Source organism: Lolium perenne, chromosome 6 (assembly GCF_019359855.2).
Source record: "Lolium perenne isolate Kyuss_39 chromosome 6, Kyuss_2.0, whole genome shotgun sequence".
Lineage (NCBI taxonomy): Eukaryota > Viridiplantae > Streptophyta > Magnoliopsida > Poales > Poaceae > Lolium > Lolium perenne.
In genome coordinates, this window is record NC_067249.2 from 101,400,248 (window position 1) to 101,427,183 (window position 26,936).

At 43.2% G+C, this 26,936-nt stretch overlaps 3 protein-coding genes and 1 long non-coding RNA gene across 10 annotated transcripts; all 4 read right to left on the reverse strand.

Moving 5' to 3' along the window:
- Positions 1-1,085: 1,085 nt before the first annotated feature.
- LOC127307429 (dihydroxy-acid dehydratase, chloroplastic-like) lies at positions 1,086-6,622 on the reverse strand. Of its 7 annotated transcripts, XR_011747136.1 has the most exons (8): positions 5,917-6,622; positions 5,776-5,838; positions 5,147-5,494; positions 4,761-4,808; positions 4,420-4,657; positions 3,512-4,292; positions 2,858-2,964; positions 1,086-1,413 (listed from the first exon to the last, which is right to left on the reverse strand). XR_011747136.1 is itself a non-coding variant. In XM_071821974.1 (6 exons), exons 3-5 carry the CDS (start codon positions 5,168-5,170, stop codon positions 4,463-4,465), a joined length of 267 nt encoding a protein of 88 aa, XP_071678075.1. In that variant the 5' UTR covers positions 5,171-5,494; positions 5,776-5,838; positions 5,917-6,613; the 3' UTR covers positions 1,740-4,292; positions 4,420-4,462. The 7 variants fall into 7 exon arrangements, 1 of the variants encoding a protein (XP_071678075.1); XR_011747134.1 differs by lacking the exon at positions 1,086-1,413 and having other exon boundaries at positions 1,740-2,964; XR_011747133.1 differs by lacking the exon at positions 1,086-1,413 and having other exon boundaries at positions 1,740-3,396.
- Positions 6,623-6,808: 186 nt separating this feature from the next.
- On the reverse strand, positions 6,809-14,659 carry LOC139832258 (uncharacterized). The gene is made up of 7 exons (XM_071821975.1): positions 13,979-14,659; positions 13,779-13,899; positions 13,376-13,474; positions 12,923-13,039; positions 10,725-10,803; positions 7,892-10,638; positions 6,809-7,511 (listed from the first exon to the last, which is right to left on the reverse strand). Exons 1-3 carry the CDS (start codon positions 14,286-14,288, stop codon positions 13,453-13,455), a joined length of 453 nt encoding a protein of 150 aa, XP_071678076.1. The 5' UTR covers positions 14,289-14,659; the 3' UTR covers positions 6,809-7,511; positions 7,892-10,638; positions 10,725-10,803; positions 12,923-13,039; positions 13,376-13,452.
- Positions 14,660-15,500: 841 nt separating this feature from the next.
- LOC139831976 (uncharacterized) lies at positions 15,501-16,638 on the reverse strand. The gene is made up of 4 exons (XR_011746403.1): positions 16,360-16,638; positions 16,099-16,241; positions 15,845-15,901; positions 15,501-15,754 (listed from the first exon to the last, which is right to left on the reverse strand). It is a non-coding gene; the product is annotated as an uncharacterized lncRNA (long non-coding RNA).
- A 4,491-nt stretch (positions 16,639-21,129) lies between these two features.
- LOC127307430 (aspartic proteinase 36) lies at positions 21,130-26,594 on the reverse strand. The gene is made up of 10 exons (XM_051338157.2): positions 26,137-26,594; positions 25,896-26,025; positions 25,542-25,792; positions 25,236-25,460; positions 24,154-24,316; positions 24,002-24,072; positions 23,674-23,764; positions 21,721-21,796; positions 21,573-21,644; positions 21,130-21,481 (listed from the first exon to the last, which is right to left on the reverse strand). Exons 1-10 carry the CDS (start codon positions 26,379-26,381, stop codon positions 21,333-21,335), a joined length of 1,473 nt encoding a protein of 490 aa, XP_051194117.1. The 5' UTR covers positions 26,382-26,594; the 3' UTR covers positions 21,130-21,332.
- Positions 26,595-26,936: the final 342 nt, after the last annotated feature.

Here is a 26,936-nt window from a genome sequence, read left to right on the forward strand (position 1 = left end):
CCCAGGTTATTTGGAACTGGGGGATTCACACTTCTGGGCTGGCATCATGGCAACAAAGAAATTTTTTTCCGTTTGGCTCCTTCTCCATTAGGAATGGAGTGGAGATATGTTTTTGGGAGGATCAATGGTTGGGAACAACCACTCTCCGCGAACAGTATCCAGCCTTGTACAACATAGTTCGTTATAAAGGAGACACCTTGCAGAAGGTGATGGAATCTTCTCCACCCTCGGTAACGTTCGGATGTGATCTTATTGGTCCCCGCCTTGACTCTTGGAACGAACTGCTTCAGCGGTTAGATTCAATACAGTTATCTACGGGGACTGATGAATTTTGTTAGAGTCTTACCAAGAATGGTGTTTTCTCAGTAGCCTCAATGTATAAAGCCCTTTGCATTCCTACCCAACCGGTTTTAAATAATAAATCCATCTGGAAGATGAAGATACCATTAAAAACTAAGGTCTTCGCATGGTATCTTCGTCGAGGTGTGATTCTTACTAAAGATAACTTTGTAAAACGCAACTGGAAGGGTTGCAAGAAATGTGTGTTCTATCACGAAGATGAGACAATAAACACCGTTTCTTTAATTGTCGGGTTGCTAGATCTATATGGTCAATCATTCAGATATGTTCTACCTTGTACCCACCCCGTAGTATAACCAATATATTTGGCAATTGGTTAAATGGTGTGGATTCAAGGTATAAAACGATTATCCGAGTGGGAGCGATTGCAGTTGTATGGTCGCTTTGACTGTGTAGAAACGACAAGGTTTTTAATGACAAAATTTTTTCTATTATGCAGGTCATCTATAGATGTACAACTATTCTCCGTTCATGGTCACCGTTTCAACGCTTCGAGGATCGAGACCTATTTATGGAGGTGTTTACACGATTGGAGAATACGATCAAGTACTTTATTACCCAACATGGGTGGCTGCATAGCCATAGGATAGAAGCCAATTGAGCTGTCGACTAGTTGGCTTTTTTCCTTTTCCCTTTATATACTTGTTTTTGCTTGAATACTGAATTCATAAACGGCTGTGTGCATCTTAGCTATGCAGAGGCTGGATGTAATGCTTGATACTTCGAGTAATAAAACGCTCTTTATCGGAAAAAAAAATGCCCAATGTGTAATCGGGCGAATAAAGATGGTGGCCATTTATTTCTGAAAGGCAAAAAAGTTAAACCTGTGTGGCGCGAGCTATTGTTGGAAGATGTTCGTGTAGAACTTCTGTCAATGCCAAATCCTGTTTGAAAGAATCTGGACACTACCAAAGGAAAAGCAAGTCACCTCCATCGTGCTTTTGTGGGATTGGTGGACTGCTCGAAACAAGGTAAATGCAGGCGAGCGAGAGAGGACAGTGGGAGAAGTCTGCCACTTAATCCAGAAGCACGCCCGGGAGTTTCAGACTGTGACTGCATTAAACAACACTAGATTTAGATGTGCGCCTTGGCGCACGATCCCGTGTAGTTTATGTCTATGTTCATTTTATGTAACAATAATAAAATTTAACTACCATTATAATAAAACATTTCTTAGGTTTTACAAAACATTGTCATTAGAATAAAATTGGGATAAAGCACACGAAACTACCAGACATGATAAGACATGTAATACAAAATCCCTTCTATGTAATCAGCAAATCAACGGGGGATCAACCAACTATTTAAGCAGATGTGAATCTTTGAGATTTATTCACATGTCATATCAAAAACATGCATCTCTAGGGAACACAGGGAAATACATATCGATGGTAGTCTTATATATAGTAAGAGAAAAGCACATTGCTCTTGCATACATAAAAGTTACATATTGGAGAGCACAAGGAAATACATATCAGTGATAGTCTTGAGGTAGAGCAAAGCACACTGCCATATACATACATAATTGTTACTTACATATACTAAAGTCTCGAGAAATATGGCTAGTAGATGCATGTATTCTTCTGGCACAACTCTTCTAATTGAGAAAGCAACATATTTCTTATATTGTTCTCGAAAGCTCAATCTCTAACCTTTTTGAGTTGCATGGTCTAACTTCAGGACAAATGTAGATAGATACAGTGATCTTTTAATTGTGACAGAAAGCATTATCTACCATTTACCACTGAGAAGCAAAGTACCATTGTAAATAACAGGTTATGAAAATGGCAAGCCTGTTCAAGGTGTGTCAATGAGGAAAAATGCTAATGAATCTAAATAAGAGTAGAAGGATACAGTGAGCCAAATAAACCACAGTAGTTTTCAATTTCTCAGAATAAGACAAATACCTTTTTGAATCAACACAATTTATGCCTTTATTACTTCATATTTTCAGGTTTCCAATACTGATTGATGGCTTTTGTATGCAGAATTAGGGACAAGCCTCTACTCCTCTATTCAGAGCTCTTCTAAAATATCGTAACCCCAAAATATTTTTATCAGGCCATTGGTTAGGACTTGTATGTTTCCCTTTCACTTTCATGAAGTAGCGAGTTTCAAAATTTTGAACCATTGCCAACTCGAATAGTCTTTGTTTTTTTCTTTCATGAAGGACATACACCTAATGCTTTGTAATACCTATCATGGGTATTTCCTTTTTCACAAACAAAAATACATGAATGGATCTAGACATTATCCTCGATATATACGCCAAAATTGATTCATTATTTTTCTAGTGCATAAGTAGCTAAAGCAAACTATCCACACCCCAATCTGCAACTAAATACAAAAGAGATGTGGGCAACGTTAACTCGAAATATTGCATGTATAAGCTTCTATACTACATAATATAGATGTACTTTTATTCAGACAAATAAACTTCAGAAAAACATAAAACACACAAGATGTGATGTTTTATAGTCGAGACTGGGTCACTTACTGCCATCATGTAATTTCTTCGAGGACTGCGCCATCAAGGGAAAGGCATACATTCCATTAGAAACCTCAACATAAGGCATCGCTGCTGCCTTCTCAAGAAGGCTTTCCCTAAAATGATAGATAAATATTTTGACCGCATTTAGTCGATGGGTAAAAGAGGAAGCAAGCTTAGATAGATTGGTAAAGAATAAATATGAGAAGTACGAAAATGCGAAGGGACTGGCTCATGACACATCAATTGATAATTAAGGGATATGTTCAACAATCTGCTTGAACATATGAAGCTGAGAGTGAGAGTACATTACAATGGTCTCCTCCTTTTCGTAACAGATTGACTGGTTCAGTATAAAGTACATGTATGACCAAAGCAGAGATGCTCATTATGCACCCTCTTTATTGGATCAATTTTCAGAGCCACCCCATGAACAAAAACACAAGAAATGCTACCTGATTTCAAAAAGGAAAGTACCCTACCTATACTTGTTGCATGTCATGGTAATCAGTGGAGTGAAGAATTCATTAGGTTCTTCTACAACGAACCTAGCTACCAGACATGAAGTTTTGTTAGCTGGGTGTTCCAGGCCTTCCTGTGAAAGTTCTACATGGTACCAAACAACCAATATGGCCAGCAACGATGAGATATATAGAAGCTGACCTGTGAAAGCTTCCGCAAAGCACGACAAAGGCTTCCGTGATGCATGGCGAAGAAATTGAGCCAACCTAGCAGCAGCTGAAAGAGCAGCTGGATAGTAAAATTGAGAGAAGCCATGATTATTGGAGGAACAAGGAGAAATGGCCGACGAGGGGAACAGATAAGGGCGCTGATGGGTGAGTGGGACATAAATAGCATACCAAAGTCCATCAATCTAGCAATTTTACAGTATGATACTATGCATGACAATCAGTATAAAAAATGGGGTTAGTGAATGACAATAAAGGAAAACTGAGAAATATACTAACCAATAATGTGCTCGCTAGCCATTAAGCGATGCAATTAGGAATTCATAAATTATTTTAAAACCATTAACATTGCAAGCTTAGATGAAAACACAACAAAACATATTCATAATCAAACAAAAGTGGTTACTACACTGAAATACCACCTTGAACAGTGCTACCTAGCTCAGATCTCAAGCCACCATTTCTGGAATCCTGGAGCAACTCAAATGCCAATATGATATCATACATAATAAGTATGAGAATCAGTTATAGACCTCTACTATTTCTTTAGTAGCGCATTGATCGTATTAATTTTGTGGCCTTCATGTGAAACTGAATTAACGAAGCTACGTGCATATTTAGGTTTGTTTTTCTGAGACGAATTATTCAACTAAATAGTGTAGTTAATAATGGCTCCAACAAAGCAGTGGTGTTTTACCTGAACCACGGGCAACACTTGAGCATCATCCTGAGACCAGAACCACACCTAGAAGATGCTGTAAAACATAAAGTGAAGAGTTAAACAAAAAAATTAATCATACACTTACCTCGAGACAATGATCAAGTTTTGTATTTAGAAATGACCAAATATATTTTACACTCTGAAGACACGAAGGCTATTACCTAGCCCCCAAGTTTCATGGCATACCAGACTTGGAATAAGATCCTATATGATGCTTCTCTGTTTGTAGACCATGATTTTGCACCTGTATGAAAGGCTCATGCCCATTGTCTCAATTGCGGATGCCACTGTATTTGGTGTGTACATACCGCCACACGAACCTGCCCCTGGGCATGAGTTGTGGAGCACATACTTTCTTTCCTCCTTGCTGATTGATCCACTAACAAATTCTCCGTAGCTCTGCATAGTCATCAAGATAAGCATAAGAAGTACATTGCTGCATGCACAGCTACATGTAAATAAGAAACAGAGTTGATGAACAGCTCAAAGGTGATCCACTTACCTGCAAAGCAGATACTATGTCATATGAATTTCCCTGGAAGTTTCCAGGCTGCATAAACAAATTTCAAAGTCAGGAAAATATCAGTAAAACATTAAAAAAAACTAAATCACTAATGCACACATTTAACAGATTATGGAACTGGTAAGCAACACCAAAGTCCAAACCCACGATTAACCTAACAAGCCTGTGAGCACACATGGTCAACCACACTGAACTGTGTTTCCACCACAAATTTCCCAATTTAATTGTTACTTATGCGCAGGATCATTTATATTTCTCAAGAACAGTTCAGTTTCATCACAGCTAGTCACATCCACAAACTAAGCAAACATATTATTGAACAATTAGCTCAAGAAGTAAGACAACAACATACTGTGCTCACTCACGTTCTTGTCGCATCCAGGTGCCATAGCGCTCCACGCCCATGACGGTCTCAATGATGTCGGCGATACGGTTGCCGGACTGGAGTCTGTAGCACATGCCCCTGGTCCCCATGGAGATGGCGTCGCTGACCCGGACGGTGTTCATTTTTTCCCTTGGTCTCTGTCTAATATAAATAAAGTGTCACTGGCATGTAAGAGTAACATGAGCGAAATCCCACCTTACGAATCCGATATGAGTTGTGGGTCTTTTTATCTCAGCGGTAAAGAAAATATATAGTTAGGACATGCTCGAGAGCCTCGATCAGGTGGCCAGCCACCATTCCAAGCGGCATGGGAAGCCCTATTATTCACCTACATCACAGTAACAATTTCTATAATACACACATGTAGCTCTAAAAACCCAAAAATTTGCACCTTTCAAAAGACAAATAGGCAAGCAATGATTGATCTGTTCGTGCAGAAATAAAAATATAGCACTCATACATCTCATTATTGATAGCTTGCAAATGAGAATCACATAACTAAGAGATGAAAATATCATATGGGTAAGTAATATCTGATTGCAGGTAAATTTCAGAAGAAATGCATAATTGAGACAACAATATAGCATTAATAAGGTAGCTAGCTTGTACCTTCAGCCTGCTTAGATATTTCCTCAAACAGTTTATATGCATAGATACAAAATACATCTGGATCTGCACAAAACAAAGAACAAAGATTATGGGAGTGGAAGAGAGCGGGGATGAGGTAAATCAAGAGGATGAGAGGAGTACCTGTAATCAGCAAAGGCGTGGAGGTGGAGAGATGGGCCGATGGAAGCTGAACCTCGTTGGCTGCCGCTCGATCTAGAGGGGCTAGGGAAGGAGATGCAGAGCACGCCCTCCTCTCCCTGTCTTCTCATGGTGGGGAACCGTCCAGCCAGGAGGACCAAGAAATAGAGGAGGCAGCGGCTGACCTTGCCCTGCTCGCAGTTGTCAAGGACGAGAACGACCTTGGCAGCCTCAAGCAAGAGGATAATGGAGAGGGGCTCGGTCGGGGATTCCACGCCGAGCAGATCGGGAGAGGCACGAAGTGCCCAGCTGCTGCAAAACCTCACCATCATCTCCAACATCGGTGGCACCATGGAAGGCTTCCTCCTCCGCCTCCTCGCCATCTATCTCGACGGAGAAGACCACGACGACACGCAGGACGGGGATGAGGCGCGGTCTGGGTCGGCGACCTTCGTCGGCGGCGGCGGCAACCGGATGAGGCGCTGCTGACGTGAGGCGATTGGAAGAGGAGGCGAGCGGATTGGGAGAGGAGGAGGCGACAGGATCGGGGGCGCGGAGGGCGGGCGCGGAGCGGAGGCGGCGGCTGGGAGCGGAGGAGGAAGGGGAGAGGGAGCGACGGGATTGGAGCTCGCAGCCACGCGCGACGGGAGAGTCTGGGCCGAGCGGGCTTCACAGGACCCGTGGATAAAATGCGGGTCTGCGGGAGGGCCTCGCGCCCTGGATGGAATGGCTGGCCGAGATCGCGCCACGTCAGCTTGATCGGACGGCCCAAAATCCAAACGCCTGTGAGAGCTCCATGGGGGTGCAGCAATCATACCGTGAGACTAGATTTAGATGTGCGCCTTGGCGCACGATCCCGTGGATTTCACATCTTGTATAATAACAATAAAATTCAGGCAAAAATGATAATATATGTAAATTTGAATTACCGACTTCAAAGTCATTATCTCGTGAAGTTCAATATAGACTAAGCGTTCCGTCGTACAGTGGCATCAGATGCATACACAGGTAATGTTTGCATAACGGAAATCACAATCTATTTCTCATGAATACAAAATGCAATAAGTTTGTAGCTTCCTATTAGACAGCTACAACCATGAACCGATGGTCCATCTCAATGAGAAAATTCTCTGAAGAGCGAGGCCTTTGCTGGGAAAAGGGAAGAACCAATCTTCTTTTTTTCTGTTTGAAACCTAGAATAGCATAATTTTAGGAAAAAGGCATTCATGTAAAGATGCAACTCTGAAGGGAACACAAGTGATCACATGAAACCACAGATGCAACCTGCAAGGCATTAGGGTATGCAATCAAATCACCCATATCTCTTTTCACAACAATATCAATGTCCAGGTCTATACCATTCAAGAGGACATAGGAACTGTTGCTCCACCAATGCGTTATAACTATAAAAAAAGGGACATGGGATTTCAGCACTTTCACGGCAATACCGTTTGTCTTCAAAAGTTGCATGTAGAATGACTGGAATAAAAATAACCAAAGAAGATAAGGGGGAAATGTATATGATATATAGAATGACTGGAATAATCTTAAATGGTACCTCAACACTTTAGGAGAATCTGAATGAACATACAGAGGGACTGTAAAAAATAAAATATTCAAAGCATTCCTTTTCTATGAAGACTCGGAACCACCATAATGTAGAGAAAACATCAGTGATTAACATTCCATTGACAATCAGAGAGGTTGTTGTAGATACTGAAATAGAGAAATGTGCCACACACAAGAAAATAGGGAAATATACTACAATAGGTACATGAACACATTGTTCAGAGATTACAATAGCTAAACACAATGAGAGGTACCATTCGGGTTCAAAGCAGAGCTATTCAAACTTATTACATTAAGAGTCTAGGACGAAATACCAAAGCACAATGACTCCATGACCAGAGATCACTACGCAAAACAGACACCAGAGGTAGTGACACAGTAGTGATAGTTCAGGTAACAATGATCTAACCTCGTAATCTATAGGAAGCCCATTGGAGTCGTAGTGGTAGCCATCTTCCTTTATCTGATGCATCGATATACTGTAGTGGGCTGGAGTAATCTTGCAAACCATAAGTTTTCATAAGTCAGAACACTAAGTCAATCTAGGAGTAGACGGTTAAGGTAAACCATTGGCAAAATAATAATACATGCATGTGCAAATAGATTGAATAATGCAGTAGTTGGCAGCAAGATGACAGTACTTGATAACATCAAATAGATTGAATGGCATACTTGATAAGGGAATAATACCTGCTCTCAGCTCTAACGCAAAACCTAAAGAAAGTCCAGTTTAATAAAGCCATATTTTGGGGTGCGCCTTGGCGCAGAATCCCTTGGAGCTCATGCTAATACACACTTTGTGTACCAACGATAAAAATTAGGCGAAAAAATGATTAAAAAATCTTGGTTTTCACAAAACAATGTTAATAGAATGAACTTACGATAAAGTAGATGGGATTACAAACAGAGCACAAACCTACCTACATCATGCTACAAAATCTAACCATGAAAAATACAACTGCAGAACTGGTCGACACCAGGACTAACAGAAATGGAAGTTATTACTTTAGTTACCTCATCAAACAACTTAGGTATTTGCTTTATCTTCTGTCAAGCAGACGACCAAATGAGCACGAAACAACATATGAGAACCTGGTATTAATTGACAAAGACGTCGTAGCTAGGGCTGCTAGAGCGGTTGGTTCATGAATAACAGGCAGACTAAGCTGACATAGAAGACAAGTAACCTGTAAGTAATAAGGAACCTAGTACATAAAGCAGAAACACACGTGTTGTTAAGGCTTTTAATTTTCAGTGCGGACTCATCAATTTTTAGCGAACATATTTGAATAAAAAATAATATCTTCAACTTAAGTATACAACGCTGCTAGAAGGAAAAACAAAATGGCATAGTCAAATTTAAGTAAAAATTAGTTCATATTCGGTTCCTAGTTCTATCTGGGGATCAAAAATCACAATAAAGCAGACAAATTGTTAATCATGCATATCTCTTAATAACATGTACACAGCTGGCACAAATGAAGGCATTGCGGCATGTTATCGAAGATAAAATCAGCAGAGAATCAGTTCCTAATTCTATTTTATGTCCATGAAAATCAATAGAGAATTAGAAGAAAATGTTAGCTCGCCCAAGAAGTTCTAAATCTTCAACTAATCACCTTTTTCGGATTCAACCAAAGTTGTTGATTCCAAAGCATCTTTAGTACCAACCAAAAGTAGCAACATCCTTTTACATGCAATCTATAAAAACATGTGCCCTAAATAAATGAGCGCGATAGAATAAAGAATACTACATGTTACACATAGAAAATATCTACTGGTTACAGAGCTAGTTATTGAGCATTTTCCATCCTTAAATACACGTCGACCATTGTCACAGCATTTTCATCAATAACAATCTCCTCCTGAAATTATTTTGGAAATTTTTCCTTCTTACATACAAACACACTTGCCGTTAAGCTCCCCGCAGGGACTCGAAGTAAAAAAAAAAATATCAAAGAAATCGGAAAGAATAGATAGAAGAAAAAAGCAAATCGAAGAAAAAAACAGAGGGAGCCATGAAGAAATCGGAAAGAACAAATCGAAGAAATAATATACACGAGCCATGAGAAGAAAGAAGATATCCAAAACAAAGAAAGGAAGAACAAAACAAAGAAGAAGAAACAGTAAGAAGAGAACCCAAAAGAAAATAAAGAGCAGTACAAAACCGAGAAGGGAAAGAACAAAAGGGGCAATAAGAATGGTATTTAATCTATTGTGTCATAGTTTTGCAACACAGTAACAAAAGGGGCAATAAGATGGTCATGGATCTATGTTTGAAACAGTAAGAGATGATATCCTTTTGGTAGACTTTATGCACGGTACACGAGAGGTGACTGTTCTAAAGTTTACCTCTACCAGTGTTGAGCGTGCCTACCAGTATTGAGCGTGTGGAAGGCCTCACTTCTGGAACTCGTAGGCATGAAGAACTGGGTACAAAGGGCAGGCACGGAGAAGAAATCAGACTTTTCTACAGAGGCGGAGATAATATAAAACAACACGATAACATCGACATGCGTAAAATAGCAGCAGAAAACAAAGGCAAAGGAAAGCATGAAGAACATAAGAAGCAACACGGGGAAGCACCTGCTTTTATGAATGGACAAATGAACTAAAACTCGTACCTTTTATACTTTCTAACCACTCAATCCTCTATTACCAGCACCGAACCGACATGAAAATACATATCTATCACCACTAATATACAGACGCACATAGAGTGCACATATCTCAAAAGGACATAAGCAGCGCAACAAGGAACACCATAGAAAAAAATATGAAACATGAATTTACCAAACCATACAGATTATAAAGAAGCGATGAGAGGGAGTACCATCAGCTGTCTTAGTAATGTTCCAGAAAATAGTAATGATTGGTTATTTACGTCGTATAGCACAGACAACTTCCGCGTCAAAATGAACCACACGGTCACCCCAAAGAGCCAGCTTCATTTCATTGCCCCTGCAGATTTACATAGCCAGAAACAATAAGGTACATAAATCATCAGCAGAATCATCATCTCCAAAAGAAAACAGAAGGATCATAATAACTTGCAGATGATCCTTGAGCATAACCATCTTGGGTTCAAAGGCATTGTCTGATGCATGGCCTGAACAGGTATGATGTCTGAGACCATAGTGATCCTTCCAATAATATCTGAAGTAAAAGAAATTTAGAAAGGGCTAGATAAAAACCTCCTAGCAAAGGAACAAACAGGTTAGAAGAAAGTGGAAAGAATATACCTTCAAATATATGGCTTGCTGAAGTTTTTGAGTAGCCCTTTGTTCCTCTTCAGCTGCAGCTATCACAATCTCCTTATCTCTGAGGCAAAGAGTAGAGAATAAGCAGAACACCAAATACTTTGAAGCATCAGAACAGTGCAACGTGACATTCAGTACGAACTAAATTTCCTGATGGAATCTATATTGTATTGCAGCCGGACATTCTAATAATATTAATTCTTCTCATCATTCTTAAAACAACGAATATTGAGAAAACTCATTATCTAGAAATAGAGTACATGTCAAAGCCTGAGCTTCTTTTGAAATTTTGCAGCAGTTTATAGGATGAAGAGAAACCAATGGAGACCTCACATTTAATTATCCAGGCCTAAGAGTATGGAGTATAAAGTATATGTTAACTGGTATAGTGAGTAGAAGTGAATCACAAGGAAGATAAGATCTTGGGTACATGCGTTACATGTGAGTTCAGCTACAGCGACGACCATGGTTGTTCCATTTGCAGCTCCAGTTGAACCCCTTGGAGGAGGGACATAGAGCACATCAGCAAGGCAGATTCGGCAAAGGGGAGAGCAGCTACAGTGGAGAAGGGTGGAATGGTGGATGGTGTCGGGATCGTGACGGATTGTGTGAATATTGAAGTAAACAACCATGTTAACCATGCTGCTACTTCTGCAGTGTAGCAAAAATAAAGTACTCGACCATGGCATGGAAAGCCCGTCAAGCAAGAGTAAATAAAAACCACTAACTATACTGAAAATGGTCTTGGGCTGTAATAAGAAAGCACAAGCATCATTGTCTTAATTATTATTTTCTTAGAAGAAGAGTCCCTCATTTATTCATGTAGTAAAACACGCGCATTGCCGCTACATGACATCATCTTCCTTTACTAAATGAGAGACGTATTCACATCTCAAGCGATCTAGTTATATGAGAGAAAAAGGAGGACAAATCAAATTATTAAATCAGTTTCAAAAAGAATTGAATTACTGGAATCTTGTCAGTACAGTAGCAAACAACTACATGTGGTTGCAAGATTAGATTTAGTTTGCCTGGTAGCTAATCTGCTATCTATTTTGCTGCAGCTATTTTATAATCCCTTGCCCCCTTAAGCTCAATCAGTAATTTAGGCCCATCAGTTTTAGCACCAGATGGTGGCCTCAAACGGACAGGCACTGCAGGAGAAATCCTTCATTTATTCATGTAGTAAAACACGCGCATTGCCGCTACATGACATCATCTTCCTTTACTAAATGAGAGACGTATTCACTTCTTAAGCGATCTAGTTATATGAGAGGAAAAGGAGGACAAATCAAATTATTAAATCAGTTTCAAAAAGAATTGAATTACTTGAATCTGGTCAGTACAGTAGCAAACAACTACATGTGGTTGCAAGATTAGATTTAGTTTGCCTGGTAGCTAATCTATTATCTATTTTGCTGCAGCTATTTTATAATCCTTTACCCCCTTAAGCTCAATCAGTAATTTAGGCCCATCAGTTTTAGCACCAGATGGTGGCCTCAAACGGACGGAGAAACCTATTCGTAATACAATGTAGATGCAGGATGGGACATAAATTCAGTTAAAAATAAAGCATGCACAATCTGAAACTAAACAGAAAGAGTAAGGTAGACAACGGTTCTCCAAGCAGGGGAACTTTGGAGAAAATTTAAAACACATGTATGGACGGGTAACCATAGTTTCTAACATGCATGGCTGAATAATTTTCATAAGCAATAGCCCCCACGTGAACCAGGGATGCTAGGAAAATTAAAAAGCAACTGCCGGAAACTACATGGATTTTCTATCTAGAAAAGCTAACTTCACATGCACATGGAAATCACTAAATCGGGCTACTGATATGTAGACATCTTCTACTACAGTTCAACTAAAAATAAAGAACATCACTGAATATTAATCAGTCGAGAGCAATATACTCAGGTAAATTCTAATACACAACTACTTCAATGAAATTTAAAGGAAAAAAACATGCCAAGATTTTCTCTTGCTTAAATTGATAGTGGAAGTGTGTACTTAATAATTGTCTTGCTGTTCTGTACGAATTTTTCTTCCTAGTGAGTTATTAGGCACCTACTCTAGTTGTAACAGAAATCCATTGGATGAACAATATACTTGTATAGCAGTGAGTGAAAGGAACAGAGAAGAAGGTGGTAACACAAGCTGTACCAGCAGTTTGGTACCTTACATGTCCGTCATCATTGGGTTCAGGTCCAATTGAGCAGCTCTAGAGAGATTGTCGGTGCTCTAACCTGTTTAAACTTTGAGCGAGGCCCCGTATTTTGTCGTTGGGGACAAACCTAGGCAGAGCAGATTGTAAGAAAAGGAACAAATCAAGAGAAAGAAAAGGAGAAAAACCATCCCATAAGTTTTTCTATAAGATTTTCACAAATTCAGACAGAGGTATAAGTTAACAGTTTCATTATGTGATTAACTAAACACATGGCTTGTACAAATTAAGGAGGGGACACAGAGAGGAGGCTGATTAATTTATACTACCAATTTTTTTTGTCATTCACCATGCTCAAACAATTTGTTGAACTGTCACCATCAAATTTATTTCACTGAAGTCATTATGTGTCTTCTGCTATATAAATTCATGCAAGCACACAAGAAAGAGCATATTGCCTACTTACTTTCGGAGACTTATATTGGAAGAGATGGAGTATATAAGTCATTGTAGTTTCTTAGTTCATGATGCCAAGCCTCATCTTCAACACTGCCCGCTGAATTCCCTGATTTTTGACATAGTAAAGAAACAAATGTAAGCAAAGTTAAGGGGAAAAGAAGGTAGCATACAAGCAGAATAACTCAATTGACTTTCACATCAAAGTCAAGCAGATCGCTGCACATGAACAGTGCCACAACAACAACCTAAAATGCTATGATCAGGGAGCATAATGAAGCGTCCACCCTCAAACACGAGAGGTAAAAATCAAGTACGTATTTATTTATATACTACACACCAACAAAATTATACCAAACAACTCATAGTGGCTGAACTAAAATTATTTCTTCTCTCTCTCTCTTGACTCTTACCTTCTCTTTCTTTGACATGAATATATCACCAACCACGTTTCCTGGATTTTTCTTGTATATTTCATCAATGACAATCTGCCTAGATTTTCATCGAGCACCTTGTGGCATAAATCAAAAGAATCTGCAAAGCAAAAAAATTAAAGAAAATTGGGGATCAAACACAGTGAAAGAGAGACCAGGAGAACAAGAGGAGTGAGTACCTGCAAGGACACAAAGGGGACCGGAGATGGAGGAAGCCCAGCTCTCCCTCATCTTCTCCTCTTGCTCCAGTCCATATTTCTCCACCCCTCTCCTTCTCACGATGAGAGGCAGTGTGGGGCTGGAGGAGGCAAAGTCCAGCTGCAAAAGGGAAGGAAATTGCATTGTGTGCGTGAGAGAGGGAGCTGTAGAGAGAGAAGAGAGGAGACCTGGGATACCTGCCATTCCCCGCACGTGCTCCTCCTTGCCACCGTCGGTGGTGGCTCTCTGCTCCGTCGTGCGGCGACCGTCGCGCGATGAAGAGGGCGGCATCGATCTCAGCGACTCACATGGCGGCGCGCTCCTGCCACGCGGTCCTCCTTTCCACCATCCATGGAGGAGCGTGAGAAGCGGGCGAGGCGGCGACGGGGATGAGGTGCAGCTCGGCGGGGAGGAGGCGGAGCTCGACGGCCGGACGACTGGGTGGAGGAGGCCACGCACGGAGAGAGCAGGGACAGGGGCGGCGGCTGAGAGGATAGGGTTTGGCTGGTCGCTAGCTTCTCTCCTACTCGATCCCTTTTTTCTTTTCTCCTCGAGCCAATACCCGTGTGAAACGTGGCCCAATCTGCTGACTGGAAACGAGACGAGGCAACCGGCCAGCCCGTGCGTGCCTGGTGGCGTGCGTGGATACCCTGCGAGGCGCCCATGGACCTGCAGCAATTATACCTCTATCGATATCGTTGTTGGACCACCACCTGAAGAATCATTGTTCCTGATATTAACTTCAACCCACCTACTGAACAAGGTCAGAATTTAGAGCAAGAAGAAGAAGCAAACAATGCAAAACAACAACTGTACAATGCAGATCTTAATTTCCACTTCACTTCATCTACTCCCAGAAATCAAGAATAATTGAGTGTACTGGCATGCTTAGATGGCATCTAGGTATGTTGACTGCTGGAGTAAATGACAATATAACTATACAACACTACTCCAACAACTACAAAGAGGAATTATAATACTCGTACATCAAGTACTCCTACAACAATTTTTTTTGCTTGCTCACTAAACAATTACCTCACTTTTCAACTACTCAATCATGAATCATCACAGCTCAGAGGAGAACAGCACAACAAGTATGAAGCATGGTACTACACGGCCAGTAGAAAACTTGCAATTTACCTGCATTACAATACACTTCTGCAGAAAAATGCACCTAAAATTAAGGAGTGTATAAGAAGTACAACACAACCAACTTTACTTTCAGGTATTTAGGCGAATATAAAAATGCCCTTAGATAATAAGGAGTATGCAAGGTGTATATAAGAAGTACAGTATGATCTAACCTGTTCTTATAAATCTTGAAGGACTAATGTAGTGGCCCGCAAAAAAACGACTAATGTAGTGAAGCTCTTAAATCAACAGTTATCTCCAGCAGTATAGCACCACTGGAAAAAGCCGCAAAGGAAGCTGAACGAAGAGAACTTGTACAATGTATTTACTCGCTTCCTGAAATATCATACTCAAAGTTAATAGCTGGTACATGGATAAGCACTTTGAATGGTTAAGACTGCCTTGCATATAGATATGTGCTGGATATACCCTAAATAAAGAAGATGAGAAGCATCAAACCTTGGAAAAAAAAAAGCAATAATCCTAGGGAAATAACATGAAGAGCATAGAAACTTACAGTGGTTTTGTCTCTCCACACTTGCACATAGTAGACATGATCTTTCAACAGTTGTAACCACCAAATGTGACATTCGACATCTCTAGACTGCGCAAATATTGTTTAGCACCTGAAAATCCAAAACAGAGCAACAATATAGAAAAGAATACAAGGTGGATCCACAAAAATACATTTAAACACACAAAAATGTAAATCTAACCTGTGATATCTTTATAATGTCCTATTAATTTTTAAAGAACGATGGTGGGTCAGAAACCTGGCAAACCGTCAAACTACCATCAGATGAACCATAAGCATGCACATCTGAAATGGCTCAGTCAAGTTTCAGTATTGTAACTACCAAGAGTAAAATCAATAATGGATGAGTATACTACTTAATTAACTCAGGAGTCAGGAGTGTGAGAATACTTCATCTTTGACAGAGAACAAAATGTATAACTATGATAAAAGAACCTGATGCTTTGCAGTTATCAAAGATGTAATGCACTCGAACAAAAGAGAATGCAGGTTCACCAAATCTGACATGGCACCCAGGTTCGCTGATTTGAGCTGACACTTATAGTGAGGCTTAACACACCATTGTTACTTCTGAGGTCCTACAACAAAGAAGTTACATGTATCAGCCTTCACACCAACATCCGTACCGGACATGCTTTTTCAGGGCAAAAGGCATCAACACAAGCTTCATAAGAAAGCTAAAACAAAAGAACCCACATGGAACTCCAGCTGTCTACTTCAGAGGTTGTTACCGGTATGTGGTGAGATGCCTTGCTGTTGACCATGATATTAACCCACATGGAACTCCACTCTTTTGCCTGAAACAAGGTGTTAGATTTAGTCCCTAATTCCATGGAATATGTTCAAATGATGTTCAGCTTCATCTTTCGCATGTTGGTCACAATAAATGTAATAATGCATACATAGCGGTTATCAACTTATTGGTGTGGGCTTCTCAGGCAATCAGAAGAACATGTATAGAAGATAGATGCTCTGAACAGAGTCAGTGACACCAGATGCAGATACAACCAGAGACTCGAGTTAAAAAAACCAAAATTGTAGCCGTGTTTCCATACGTATGTATCTATCAAAATAATTAAAAGGTTATGACATGTTACATAAAAACAAATGAGATGCGACAAAGAGTTCATTAACTGAATAAGAAGGCTAATTTTTAAGATAGCAGACCCTCTGATTCGACAATAAGGGCAGCTTCATGGGATTCGGACTGGACCAGAAAATAGAGTGGAAATTCAGATATAAATGCATATTTGCTGAACAAATACATAAGAACAAAGGATTATATATCAGTTAACACAATATCAGCGGCTTAATAAAGAATGATTCAAATTCGTTGGGATAAGAGCCTAAGCAATGGCCATAACAGATTACAAAATGAAGTAGCCTTTCATACCTTTCAGTCCTAATGTTCAACTACAAATGTTCAAATAGAAATGGAACATAACTGCATAATGTCCAGCGATAGCTTACAGAGGAAAGTCACACACTATAGCTAAATATCAGAGATAACTTTTTTGTTGAGCCTGCCTGGATTTTTATCGAATACCTTCTAGGCATAGATAAGGAATCTACAGAGAGAGATATCATGTGAAAAAGATGAGAAAGGGAAAGAGGACAGGATGAGAAAGAGAGATGTGAACCTGTAAGTGGAGTAGTTGACTTGTTCTTGGCGTTGAGGGCCGGGACAGGGGTGCCATGGTAGGTGTCGGCCATGGCCCATGCTCCTCCCTCCGGTGAGGATGAGCTGCACGGGGAGAAGGAGATGATTCCAGACCTAAAATTGAAGAAATTTCATAGGCCTTGAGGATTTAGTAATGCCATTGGGGAGAGGGGATCCCATCACAAACCCATCTCCCAATGAAATCCATCTTTTCCCCTCCCAAGAAGTAGAGAGACACACACAGAAAAAGCAAACGGGGTGAAAAAATTGGAAGGAGAAGAGGCTGCGTAGAGGAGGGTGGAGAATACCGGTACTGCCAGCGCGCCGTCAACGAAGGCGCGGCCGACACCCACGGCCCGCCTCGCCAGAGCCGACGAAGACCGAGGCGAGCGTGGCCATGCCATCCAGAGCCGCACGAGGGAGAGGAGTGCAGCGTACAGCTGCCCTATTCCCGGCGATGGAGACGCCACGAGGTACGGCTAGCGCACCTCCGAGGAAGGCCGCGGCCGACACCCATGGCCCTGCCTCGCCGGAGCCGACGAAGACGAGGCGAGCGCGTCCGTGCCAGAGCCGGTCGTTTTTGCCTCACTGCTCGTCCTTGGCCTTGATTACCCAGAGCGGGGCGCCGGCAGCTCACCGGGGAGGAGGACAGCGGCGGCGGGGAGCGGGAGATGGGGATGCGGCTGCGGGGAGCGGGATTGGGCAGGCGGCGGCGGAAGAACGAGAAGATTGGGGCGAGGAGCACGACTGGTTAGGGTTCTGGACCACGGGCTGCAGTTTTGTCTCATCCAATCGCTGCGTGAGGAAATACCCAATATACCCCTGCGGGTGGAGGTCTTTTCCACATGCCAATCACATGTCCGACAGAATCAGAAACCCCCGGAGCGACCGACGAGCGGGCCAGGCCAAACGTGGGGCCTAGGATCAGTCGGAGGCGGGTAAAAGATGGCTGTTTCATGTCTTTAGCTAGCAGGAGGACAAAGAGTGGGAGGAGAGGCAAGAACAAACGGGTGAGATGGATGGGTGAAAAGATCCAATGGTCCAGAATCACTAAACTCTGTGAGACCCCCATGGGGGGGCAGCTATTATACCTTCAGATTTTCAGACCAAACAAAACACAGGGTGTGGATGCGGTTCAGCTGCACTGGGAGAAACCAGTAGAGAATTGCGTCAAAGTTAATTTTGACGCTGCGTTTCAGGCCAATACCGGGCTGGGAGCATGGGGATTCATAGCCCGATCGGATACAGGGAATTTTATCACTGCCGTGGCTGGCAAGCTTCAGCATCTACGGTCTGCACTCCAGGCTGAGACGGAGGCATGTGTGGCAGCAAATGAAGGAGCGGCAGCCCTGGGACTCCATCGCATCATTTTTTTAGTCTGATTCACGGACTTTAGTTAATGCCATGAAGTCAAGCAGCCACGACCTTGCTGATATTGGAGTTCTCCTACGTGAAGCTAGAAGCATTTGTATTGGCTCCTTCGAGTCATATGAGTATAGGTTCTGTCCCCGTGACTGCAATAAAGCTACACATGAACTAGCACAATTCAGCCTGTATGCCGACACCGAGTGCATCGGATGGGCTGAATCTGCCCCTCTTTTTTGTAACTGAACTGGTTGCCAGCAAATCTGCTGTGCCCAAAGGTTAATGTAATCTCCGTTTACTTTTCAAAAATAAACATTTTCGCCCGTCAGGTATTTGGCCACTCCAATACTCAAATCACTGCCACCGACACATAGGAAATCCCAAGAAAATCATGCATGCGAACCGAAATTGGTCTTACGCCTCCCTTGCAACTTGGCCCCTCACTCCACAGGTCGAGCGACGCCGGCCCGCTTGTCCGGCCATGGCGGCGAGCGTGCGGCACGGGCGTTCACGAAGAAACGTGGGTGGGACCTAAACCGAGCTAAAGGGGATTTATTTCTTTTTTTTTTCTTCTTTCTGGTCCATGTATTGAATCAAGGGTATACCAGTCCAGAAAACAAACTTTTAACGGCAGGAACTAACGGAATTGACGGAAGGGTCATATAAGGAACCAACTAAAAATTCAGCGTCAAGGGACAGAATTTTTTTGCAGGGCTAAGAAAAGAATCCAAATTTTAACTAAGGGCATCTCCAGCGGCGCGACGCATTTTAATATCCGCGAGCGTCCGTTTGCGTCGCGCTGCGGACGCAAAATGACCGTTTTTGTTCGCGCGTCCGTTTGCGTCTGGGGTCTGCTCCAGCGGGGCGACGCATTTTTTTTCCTTTTTTTCCCTCTTCTCCATTTAAACATAGTTTCAAATATAACATTTTGAAACATGATTTTACACAAAATAACACATAATTTGGAACATGGTTTACACAAACTAACACATAGCTTGAACCATGGTTAACACAAATATAAAATTTAAAAAAAAGAAGCCAGTTGTGTTGATATCCTTATGTTCGCTGCCAAGAAAGAACATTCAAGGGTACCCAGTCACCCAAACTGGAAAATCCAGCGGGAGGAGATGGTGCCCTTGTTGGTTCTACCAATGAAGCGAACATCCAGAAACCTCGACTCGGCCGTCGGCCCGTAGCAGATTCGCCGCAAAGAAAGAACACTCAACGTTCTAACTATCGGTGTCGGAGCCGGAGTCGTCGGTGTGGTAGTGCCCGCGGCAGCTGTGTCGTCGAACACCTTGACGATCATCTCGCCGTCCCCTCGTAGAGGAAGGTGAGGCGGCGTGGCTCGAGGTCGAGGTCGCGGGCGAACTTGTCCCACCCCGTGTGCGGGTACATCTTGCCTGCCCGTCGAACAGGACCTCCACGGTCCGGCGGCGAGAGTTGCGGTGGCCTCCCGTAGCTGCAAGTGCGCCGGCTCGACGCCGTCGGCGAACTCGGCGAACTTGTCCGGTGCCGCTTGATGGCGAGTGGGTCGTCGTCGATGCGGAGGAGGAACTCGAAGCGAGCGCTCCTCTGCGAGGACGAGGAGGGCGCGGCGACGGCGAGCGTGGGGCCGTAGCTGCTCCACCACGGCGGCCCTGCCCCGGCCACGGGGGCGCCCAGGGCCGCGGCCTCGACCGCCTCGCCGGCCACCAGGACCGGCCATGGACTTCCTCGCGGGCTTGGCTGCGTCGCAGGAACACCTAGGCGGCGCTACGCTCGAGCTTTGTGGCGGCTAGGGTTTCTTTGGAGGAGTGGATGAGGAAGAAGAACGCGCGGCCCCTTTATATAGGTCGGCGGCATGCGGTGGCCGCGGACGCGTGGCGTCGCCATTAACGTGGTTGGCGGAGGTGGGCGGCCGCTCGGCAGCCGAGGCATCGTCGCCATTAACGTGACGCAGAGTGCCGAAGCGACGCAGCTTTGCAGTCGCTGGCGTGTTTGAGAAGACGCATCGACGCAGGGTCGCTGCCAGGCGGGCCAGCCGAAACGTCCGCCAGACACGAGCGGACGTTTCCGGACGTCCGCAGAGACGCATCCGAGGCGCATATTTAGGCCAGGTTTGCGTCTCCGCGGACGGCCCGGTCACTTTGCGTCGCCCCGCTGGAACAGGCCCTAGACGCATTTCTGGTCATCGGCGGACAAAAACGGTCACTGAGCGTCCGTTTGCGTCGCGCCGCTGGAGATGCCCTAAGGCCAAATAAGGAATTCTCTCTATTTTAGTTTCAAAAAGAGGCCAGTTTTGTCTAAGTAGCCAAAAGGGTTGTATATCTTGCACGGTTTTTGCTGGACAGATGACTTTCAGTTGTATACGCAGTGATCAATCCAATGAATGTCATTTATGATGAAAATAAATTATTCTCCAACTACCAGAACATCGAATGCATTACAGATGCTATCAGTAAAAAACCCTTGGCAGATCACTTCAATAAGTATTATTCATGTGACAATCAGTTGACCAAACCTTAGATGGTGGTCGGTGTATTTCCTTTCCCCTCGCCTTCCCATATAGGTGTATACGATCTAGCCACTATTCTTTTTTTCCCCGGAAGAACAGAAAAAATAATGTTACAAGCACTTAGAGTTCCATGAACCCAAAGTCGTGCTAAAACATTAGATAGGTCAACAAAGTCATTACCAACAAGGAAAACAAGGACTTGTGCCACTGAAATCTCCATCCAGAGGAAATATCATGTGCATCCACAGTGTATACCGATCCAGTCTTGTCATCCTTGATTTTAATGCTAGAGGAGCCTGAAACAAAAAGGGGCAGGTTGGACATAGAAATATTATATTGTTGCCATATTAAGCAAGTATTTTTAAAGGAAAAGCACAAGAAACTTACAGTTGTAATTGTCCCATCCAATTAATTGATTTTCTAAATCGTACAGAACCAGTTTATTTGAAAATGCTATATCTGGAAAGTAAGTTGGCAAACATCAGGTGCAGCAACGGGAGAAAACATAACACTTTAATAGTTCAAAGAAACATACCTCCCAAAAGCACCATATCTTTCCCATCCTTGGTTTGTAATCCACCGCTCTGGAACCCCATGCAGTACAAATCGTTCTGCATAGCAGTATTGTATATTCAAGTACGAAATGTGTACTATGACAGTGACTTAATTAACTTGGCACTGAAAACTTAACACTGGTAATAATGGTAACCTCATAGGAAAGTAGCAACTACCAAAATAACAAGGGTAAATTAGTTGCACAGCTATTTGCACAGAATTCAGATAATACAAATTAAATGCCAAAATTTTGTCGACCTACGTTACTACAAATGGTAACCAGGCCAAAAAAGGCACCACGGTCCCTTAGGAGACATGATGATCGATTAAAAATAAAAAGCAAGGGGGGCTTCTGGAAATTAGGTTCAGGTCATCCCAGATACTGTAGTGTCACCACAGAGGGACTGAAATATAGATCGAATAAACTGTAGAACTGCTTCTACATCTTACTTGATTTCGCTGGATGAAGAATTGTTGTCACCAAAGCCCTTTGAGTGCTCTCCCTACTTTCTACCTAGGCGCCCTATGGCTTGTTGATGGGCTATTGAAATTGTAGGCACTGTTAGGAGAATTTGCCTACAGGGAAATCTAGTAACTCCAAAATACCTAAATCACTTGCTGCATGGGATCTTGTTTGTAGGCCGTAACTTAAGGGTTGGCTTGCAATTGTCAATCTTTCTGTACAAAATAAACACTCCTGCTTAAATTTCTTCACAAGTTCTGTAACAAAATGGATACCCCTTGGATTCAACTCATTTGGAGCCTAAATGACAACTCCACCTGTCAGGCCTCAACGATCTCTTGCTCTTTCCGGTGGAAAGACATTCTTAAGCTTTGCTCAGTGTTCAAAAGGCTTGATAGCTGCAAAATCATGTCTTGCGGTTCAGCACTTTCTCGTAGTGATATTGGATACCGGAGATTTGCTTCAACAAATTCTCCAGGCTCTGTCCTTTGCTATTGATAAACTGGCCAGTCAAGGAAATTCTCCTGCTAGCTTATCCCATCGAAGCCTTTCACCTATCTTCAATCTTTCATCTACCCAAGCCCTTGAAGAATTTCATGAGTTCCGGAGATTAGTCCTTCAAGCCCAAGCTGGCCTAAACATGAATGAACATGATGTCTGAATGTACAGCTGAGGTCCTTCGTTGCTGTTTCAAGAATATACAACCTCAATTGTGAGCATATTGAAGCCCCTGCCGTGGATCTGATAAAGGCCTTCTGGCTCCTAGGAAAAGTTTCTGGACTGGTAACATTGGTTTTGTGCTCTGCGAAGATAGTTGTCATGGAAAACAAGAGACCGTCTTTTCTGGAACTGCTCTTTCACAGAACGTTGTTGGCTTTCGATCAAACTTAGACTGGATGCTAGTCAAGACCTTGCCAGTATGTTCTCCTCTGCTAGAACATTTTTTCGCGAACCATTTTTCTTCAAGGTTATCGCTACTGCTGCTTGCTCCATTTGGAAGCAGAGGACTGCTAATTTTTTTGACAATGTAAATCCTAGCTTTGGTTCTTCTCCACCAAAAGAAACATTTTCCTTCTTTCTTACAGAATGAAGGAGGACCTTAGGCTAGCTCTTATTGTCTGTCAAAACAATTTGTAGTCTTCAGGCTACACCTTCTGCCCTCTCTTATAAATTTTTGCCTTTTATCAATAATGGTTTTACTGTCAGGGCCTCCGGCCTACAGTTTTTTTGGTTTTAAAAAAGTGGAGTAACAGTTCTTTTTTCTCAATATTTGAACATAATATCCATCATGATTTTTAGATTCTTAAGCCTATCCTTTGTTTTCATGTCATGAGTAATGTTATCAATATCAATAAAAGGGTCATCAAATGTGCACATTTGGAAGTAAAGGACAATTGAGTTATGTGCCAAAACTATAGATGTGATGTTGCTAGTTACACTAAAAACAAGACAAAAGATGAGGTTTATTACCCCATTTTGAAAAAGATAGTCATGTGGCTGAACATTGAGTGAAAGGTCTCCCTCAAAGTGAAAGGTGACAACGGGGAATCCATTATCTACACTGCAAAAGATTTGGGAGAATGAGTTAGAAACATTTGACAATAAAAACCAAAATAACAATCTTCATTTTGCTTATGATACCCCATTGGGCCTAGTCTACTCTTGTTTAGCAGAAAAAGAGACCACACAAGGACATAATCTCTTTGTGTTGAATGGAAGGCTAGTATCAATATCTACCCTCTAATGCAAGCTCATGCAAGCGAGTGTATAATTGGTCATTATTGTGCACCAGGCATACCTTCCAGAATACCTGAAGCAAAGGAAATCTTCAACATCATGAAAGGACATATCTACATACTGAGCAAATACCTACAAACCATCAAGACGATAAAACAATTAGAAAACCCAGCCCTCCACTGCGAGAATTGGTTAACAGAGAAGTTTGCGTACCTCAGACAGTATAGCCTTATGAACAACCTCTGGTAGATAGGCCAATGTTGTTCCACTATCAATGATGGTGCCTTTACTTTCACGTGTATCAAAAATACTTTTTGGGAGCTGTAGCATAGCACCACCAACATCAATTTCTTTCAAGTTGACATTGTAATGCGGCCTACAAAGTAAGTTTTCATAAGGCGTCAAAAATAAAACATTGTGATGTGGATAAATACATAGCACCCTTCTTTTCAAAAATAAAAACTATGTCTGTGCCTAAATAGTGATGATATAATTAAATAGCTATTGTGGGTGTTCTAGCTCTTTAGTCGGAACTTTTTTTAATCTTCTGAAGGATTAGAACTTGTCAATAAAGATGGTTACATGCATCAATAGGTGCAGAGGCCAGAGAGCCACCATGGTTTTCTACAAGAAGTAGCTAAATAAACATTTCATTCGACTTACAGTTAGTAGTACAACCTAACTACAATACCCTTTTAATTTTATTGCGGACACATGAACATGTAGGATTGTCCGAAATGGATATTCAACCAAGTATCTGATGTAGCGTGTTAGAAAATGGATCTCTAGGGTTTTATGACGGGACTCAGTATGTGTGTTTATGATCCACCAATCAGGAGTTGAATCGTTTTTCGGAAATGTTGCGTGACCAACGGTCTAACAATCAGGACTTGAAGGGAAGCACTGCTTGAAAGCTCTGAATGCTGAGTTGGAAAAGTCACATCCAAGTTACTACTATCAGCTAGATCTTGAAGCCTTCATTAGCTTGTAGCTAACTCTTGACCGGCTTTTCCTAATTAGGAAAGCAATGTTGTATAATTACTTTTGGCACATACCGCAGATAGAAATCGATGGAATCAGCTTCCTGTGATGAATAGACAAGCCCCCACACATTAACCACATGGACATGGGAACACATGGTGTACCAATTCTGTCTCATAGCAAGGAGTAGGATGGTATGCTAGACTATCTAAAACTGAATGAATGAGATTAAACAGGATAGCTCCACATGGAGAAGAGGTGAAGATATATAGGTTTGAAGGAAGTAAACATGGAGCAGCAATAAAATGACATACATGCCGGCGACCAACGGCGTGGTCTTCACTTTGGGCTGCACGACATTCCCAATAGCGAAAATGCCTCCACCATTTACGGTGTCCAAGCAATGCGCGAAGATCTTGGTGACTTTTCCTGCATTGGCGAGCTGCGACAGCATGGAGGAATTAGCCTGGCCAAAGCCAAGAATCCCGTCAAGGGCCTGGTTTGAGGAGCCCAGATCCCCACCAATCTTAGCCCCGCACCTGCAAACGAATGCAGAATCATGAGCTGGACCCGCGAAAAGAAGAATACTACTACAGACTGGTTTATAGAGAGAAACGCACCCGAACGTGATGCTTGTATTGGCCAAGGCGGTCTGGGCATTGCCAGACACCTGGTTGTAGTGCAAGGTGTCGGTGACAAAGAATCCGGTGGTGGAGCTTCCGTCCCCGTATGCGATGCTGTAGCCGCAGGGCGAGGAGGCGGAGGGGCAGGTGGGGGGCACGCCGCCGTTGGCAATCACGCAGAAGTCCTGGCCGCACGTCACCCCGCTGTGGCTCCCCGATCCCGCCGGGTCGTAGAGCGTGAGCTCAATCTGCAAGCCAGCGCGTTCGGTGGTCGGGATTCAGGAACGGAACGGCCCGAAACGGAAAGAAGCATCGAATGAGCGCGCGGAGGCAGGTGAGGTAGTGAGTTACCCCGAGGCCGCTCTTGCGGGGGCAGGTGTCGCAGGAGACGCAGTTGACCCAGAGCAGGTCGCTGCCGGTGTCCACCTGCACGTAGAAGCTCTTGGCCGGCGTGCCGATCCCAATCTCCGTGAAGTAGAGCCTGCGCTTCGCTCCAATCAGGCCGCGCGCGGCAAAGAGCGAGAGAAGAAGGAATCGTAGTACTAGTAACATACGTAGAGAGTAAGCAACGGAGAGAGGAATTGATTATTACCCTGTCTCGGTGGGGAGCCCGTTGCCGCCGAGGGGCAAGTCGACGGCGCTGAGGAGGCGGCCGTGGCGGCGGCCGTCGTGCTCCCGGAGGGCCGCCAGGTGCTCGTCCCCACCGGGACCTCTGCCCTGGTGGCGCGGGAACTTGCGGCGCACCTGGAAGACGCCGGTGGCGGCCGCCCGGCCGGGGGCGAGCGCCGACAGCGCGAGCAAGAGGAGGAGCAGCTTAGGAATAACGGAAGGCTCCATTTCCCGGAGTTCGTTTTGCGTAGAGTAGATCCTCCGCCTCCGCTTCCTGCCGGCGACGGCGAGGAAGACTAGAGGGAAAGTTTCCGCGTTTGGGCACGTCGTCCCAGCGGGAAAGGGGGGAGCCGACGAAAAAGAAGAGCGGTGAGAGCAGAGAGAAGGCCGACGCACGCCGGTCGTAGAGATGAGAAACGGTGTGAACTCTAGTCTACTGTGTGGTGGGACGCCTCGGCCTCGGGGCAATCGCTCGCCTGTCTCTTGGTGTATTCTAACCAGTGGACTGTTTGATGCAAGCTAAAAAAGTCTTCGGTCCTGGGCATTGTCGAGTAGTGGAGTAGTACAGTTTACGGGTGCGTTCGGTTTTTTCCCAAGGCTGCTTACCAAAAATTGGTCAACATTGGCTGGGGAGTGAAAGACTACCAGAAACTTGGAATTTTTTTTTACTACTATACATACAAAAACGGCATACTTCGGTGGCAATTCAAACACACCCTACTTACCGTTAGATAAATTCCATTCAAGATTTTGTACGATGTCGCCTATAACATTCATTTCAGA

Coding starts and splice junctions, on each gene's coding strand:
- LOC127307429 (XM_071821974.1), bottom strand. CDS start 5,170: ATGGCACCTGGATGCGACAAGAAC. Junction 4,809..5,146: donor CACCTGGATGCGACAAGAAC/GTGAGTGAGCAC, acceptor TTGTTTATGCAG/CCTGGAAACTTCCAGGGAAA. Junction 4,658..4,760: donor ACATAGTATCTGCTTTGCAG/GTAAGTGGATCA, acceptor ATGACTATGCAG/AGCTACGGAGAATTTGTTAG.
- LOC139832258 (XM_071821975.1), bottom strand. CDS start 14,288: ATGCCGCCCTCTTCATCGCGCGACGGTCGCCGCACGACGGAGCAGAGA. Junction 13,900..13,978: donor TCCCCTTTGTGTCCTTGCAG/GTACTCACTCCT, acceptor TTTGCTTTGCAG/ATTCTTTTGATTTATGCCAC. Junction 13,475..13,778: donor TCATGTCAAAGAAAGAGAAG/GTAAGAGTCAAG, acceptor GTCAAAAATCAG/GGAATTCAGCGGGCAGTGTT.
- LOC127307430 (XM_051338157.2), bottom strand. CDS start 26,381: ATGGAGCCTTCCGTTATTCCTAAGCTGCTCCTCCTCTTGCTCGCGCTG. Junction 25,793..25,895: donor CCCGCAAGAGCGGCCTCGGG/GTAACTCACTAC, acceptor GCTGGCTTGCAG/ATTGAGCTCACGCTCTACGA. Junction 21,645..21,720: donor AGATATGGTGCTTTTGGGAG/GTATGTTTCTTT, acceptor CTTACTTTCCAG/ATATAGCATTTTCAAATAAA.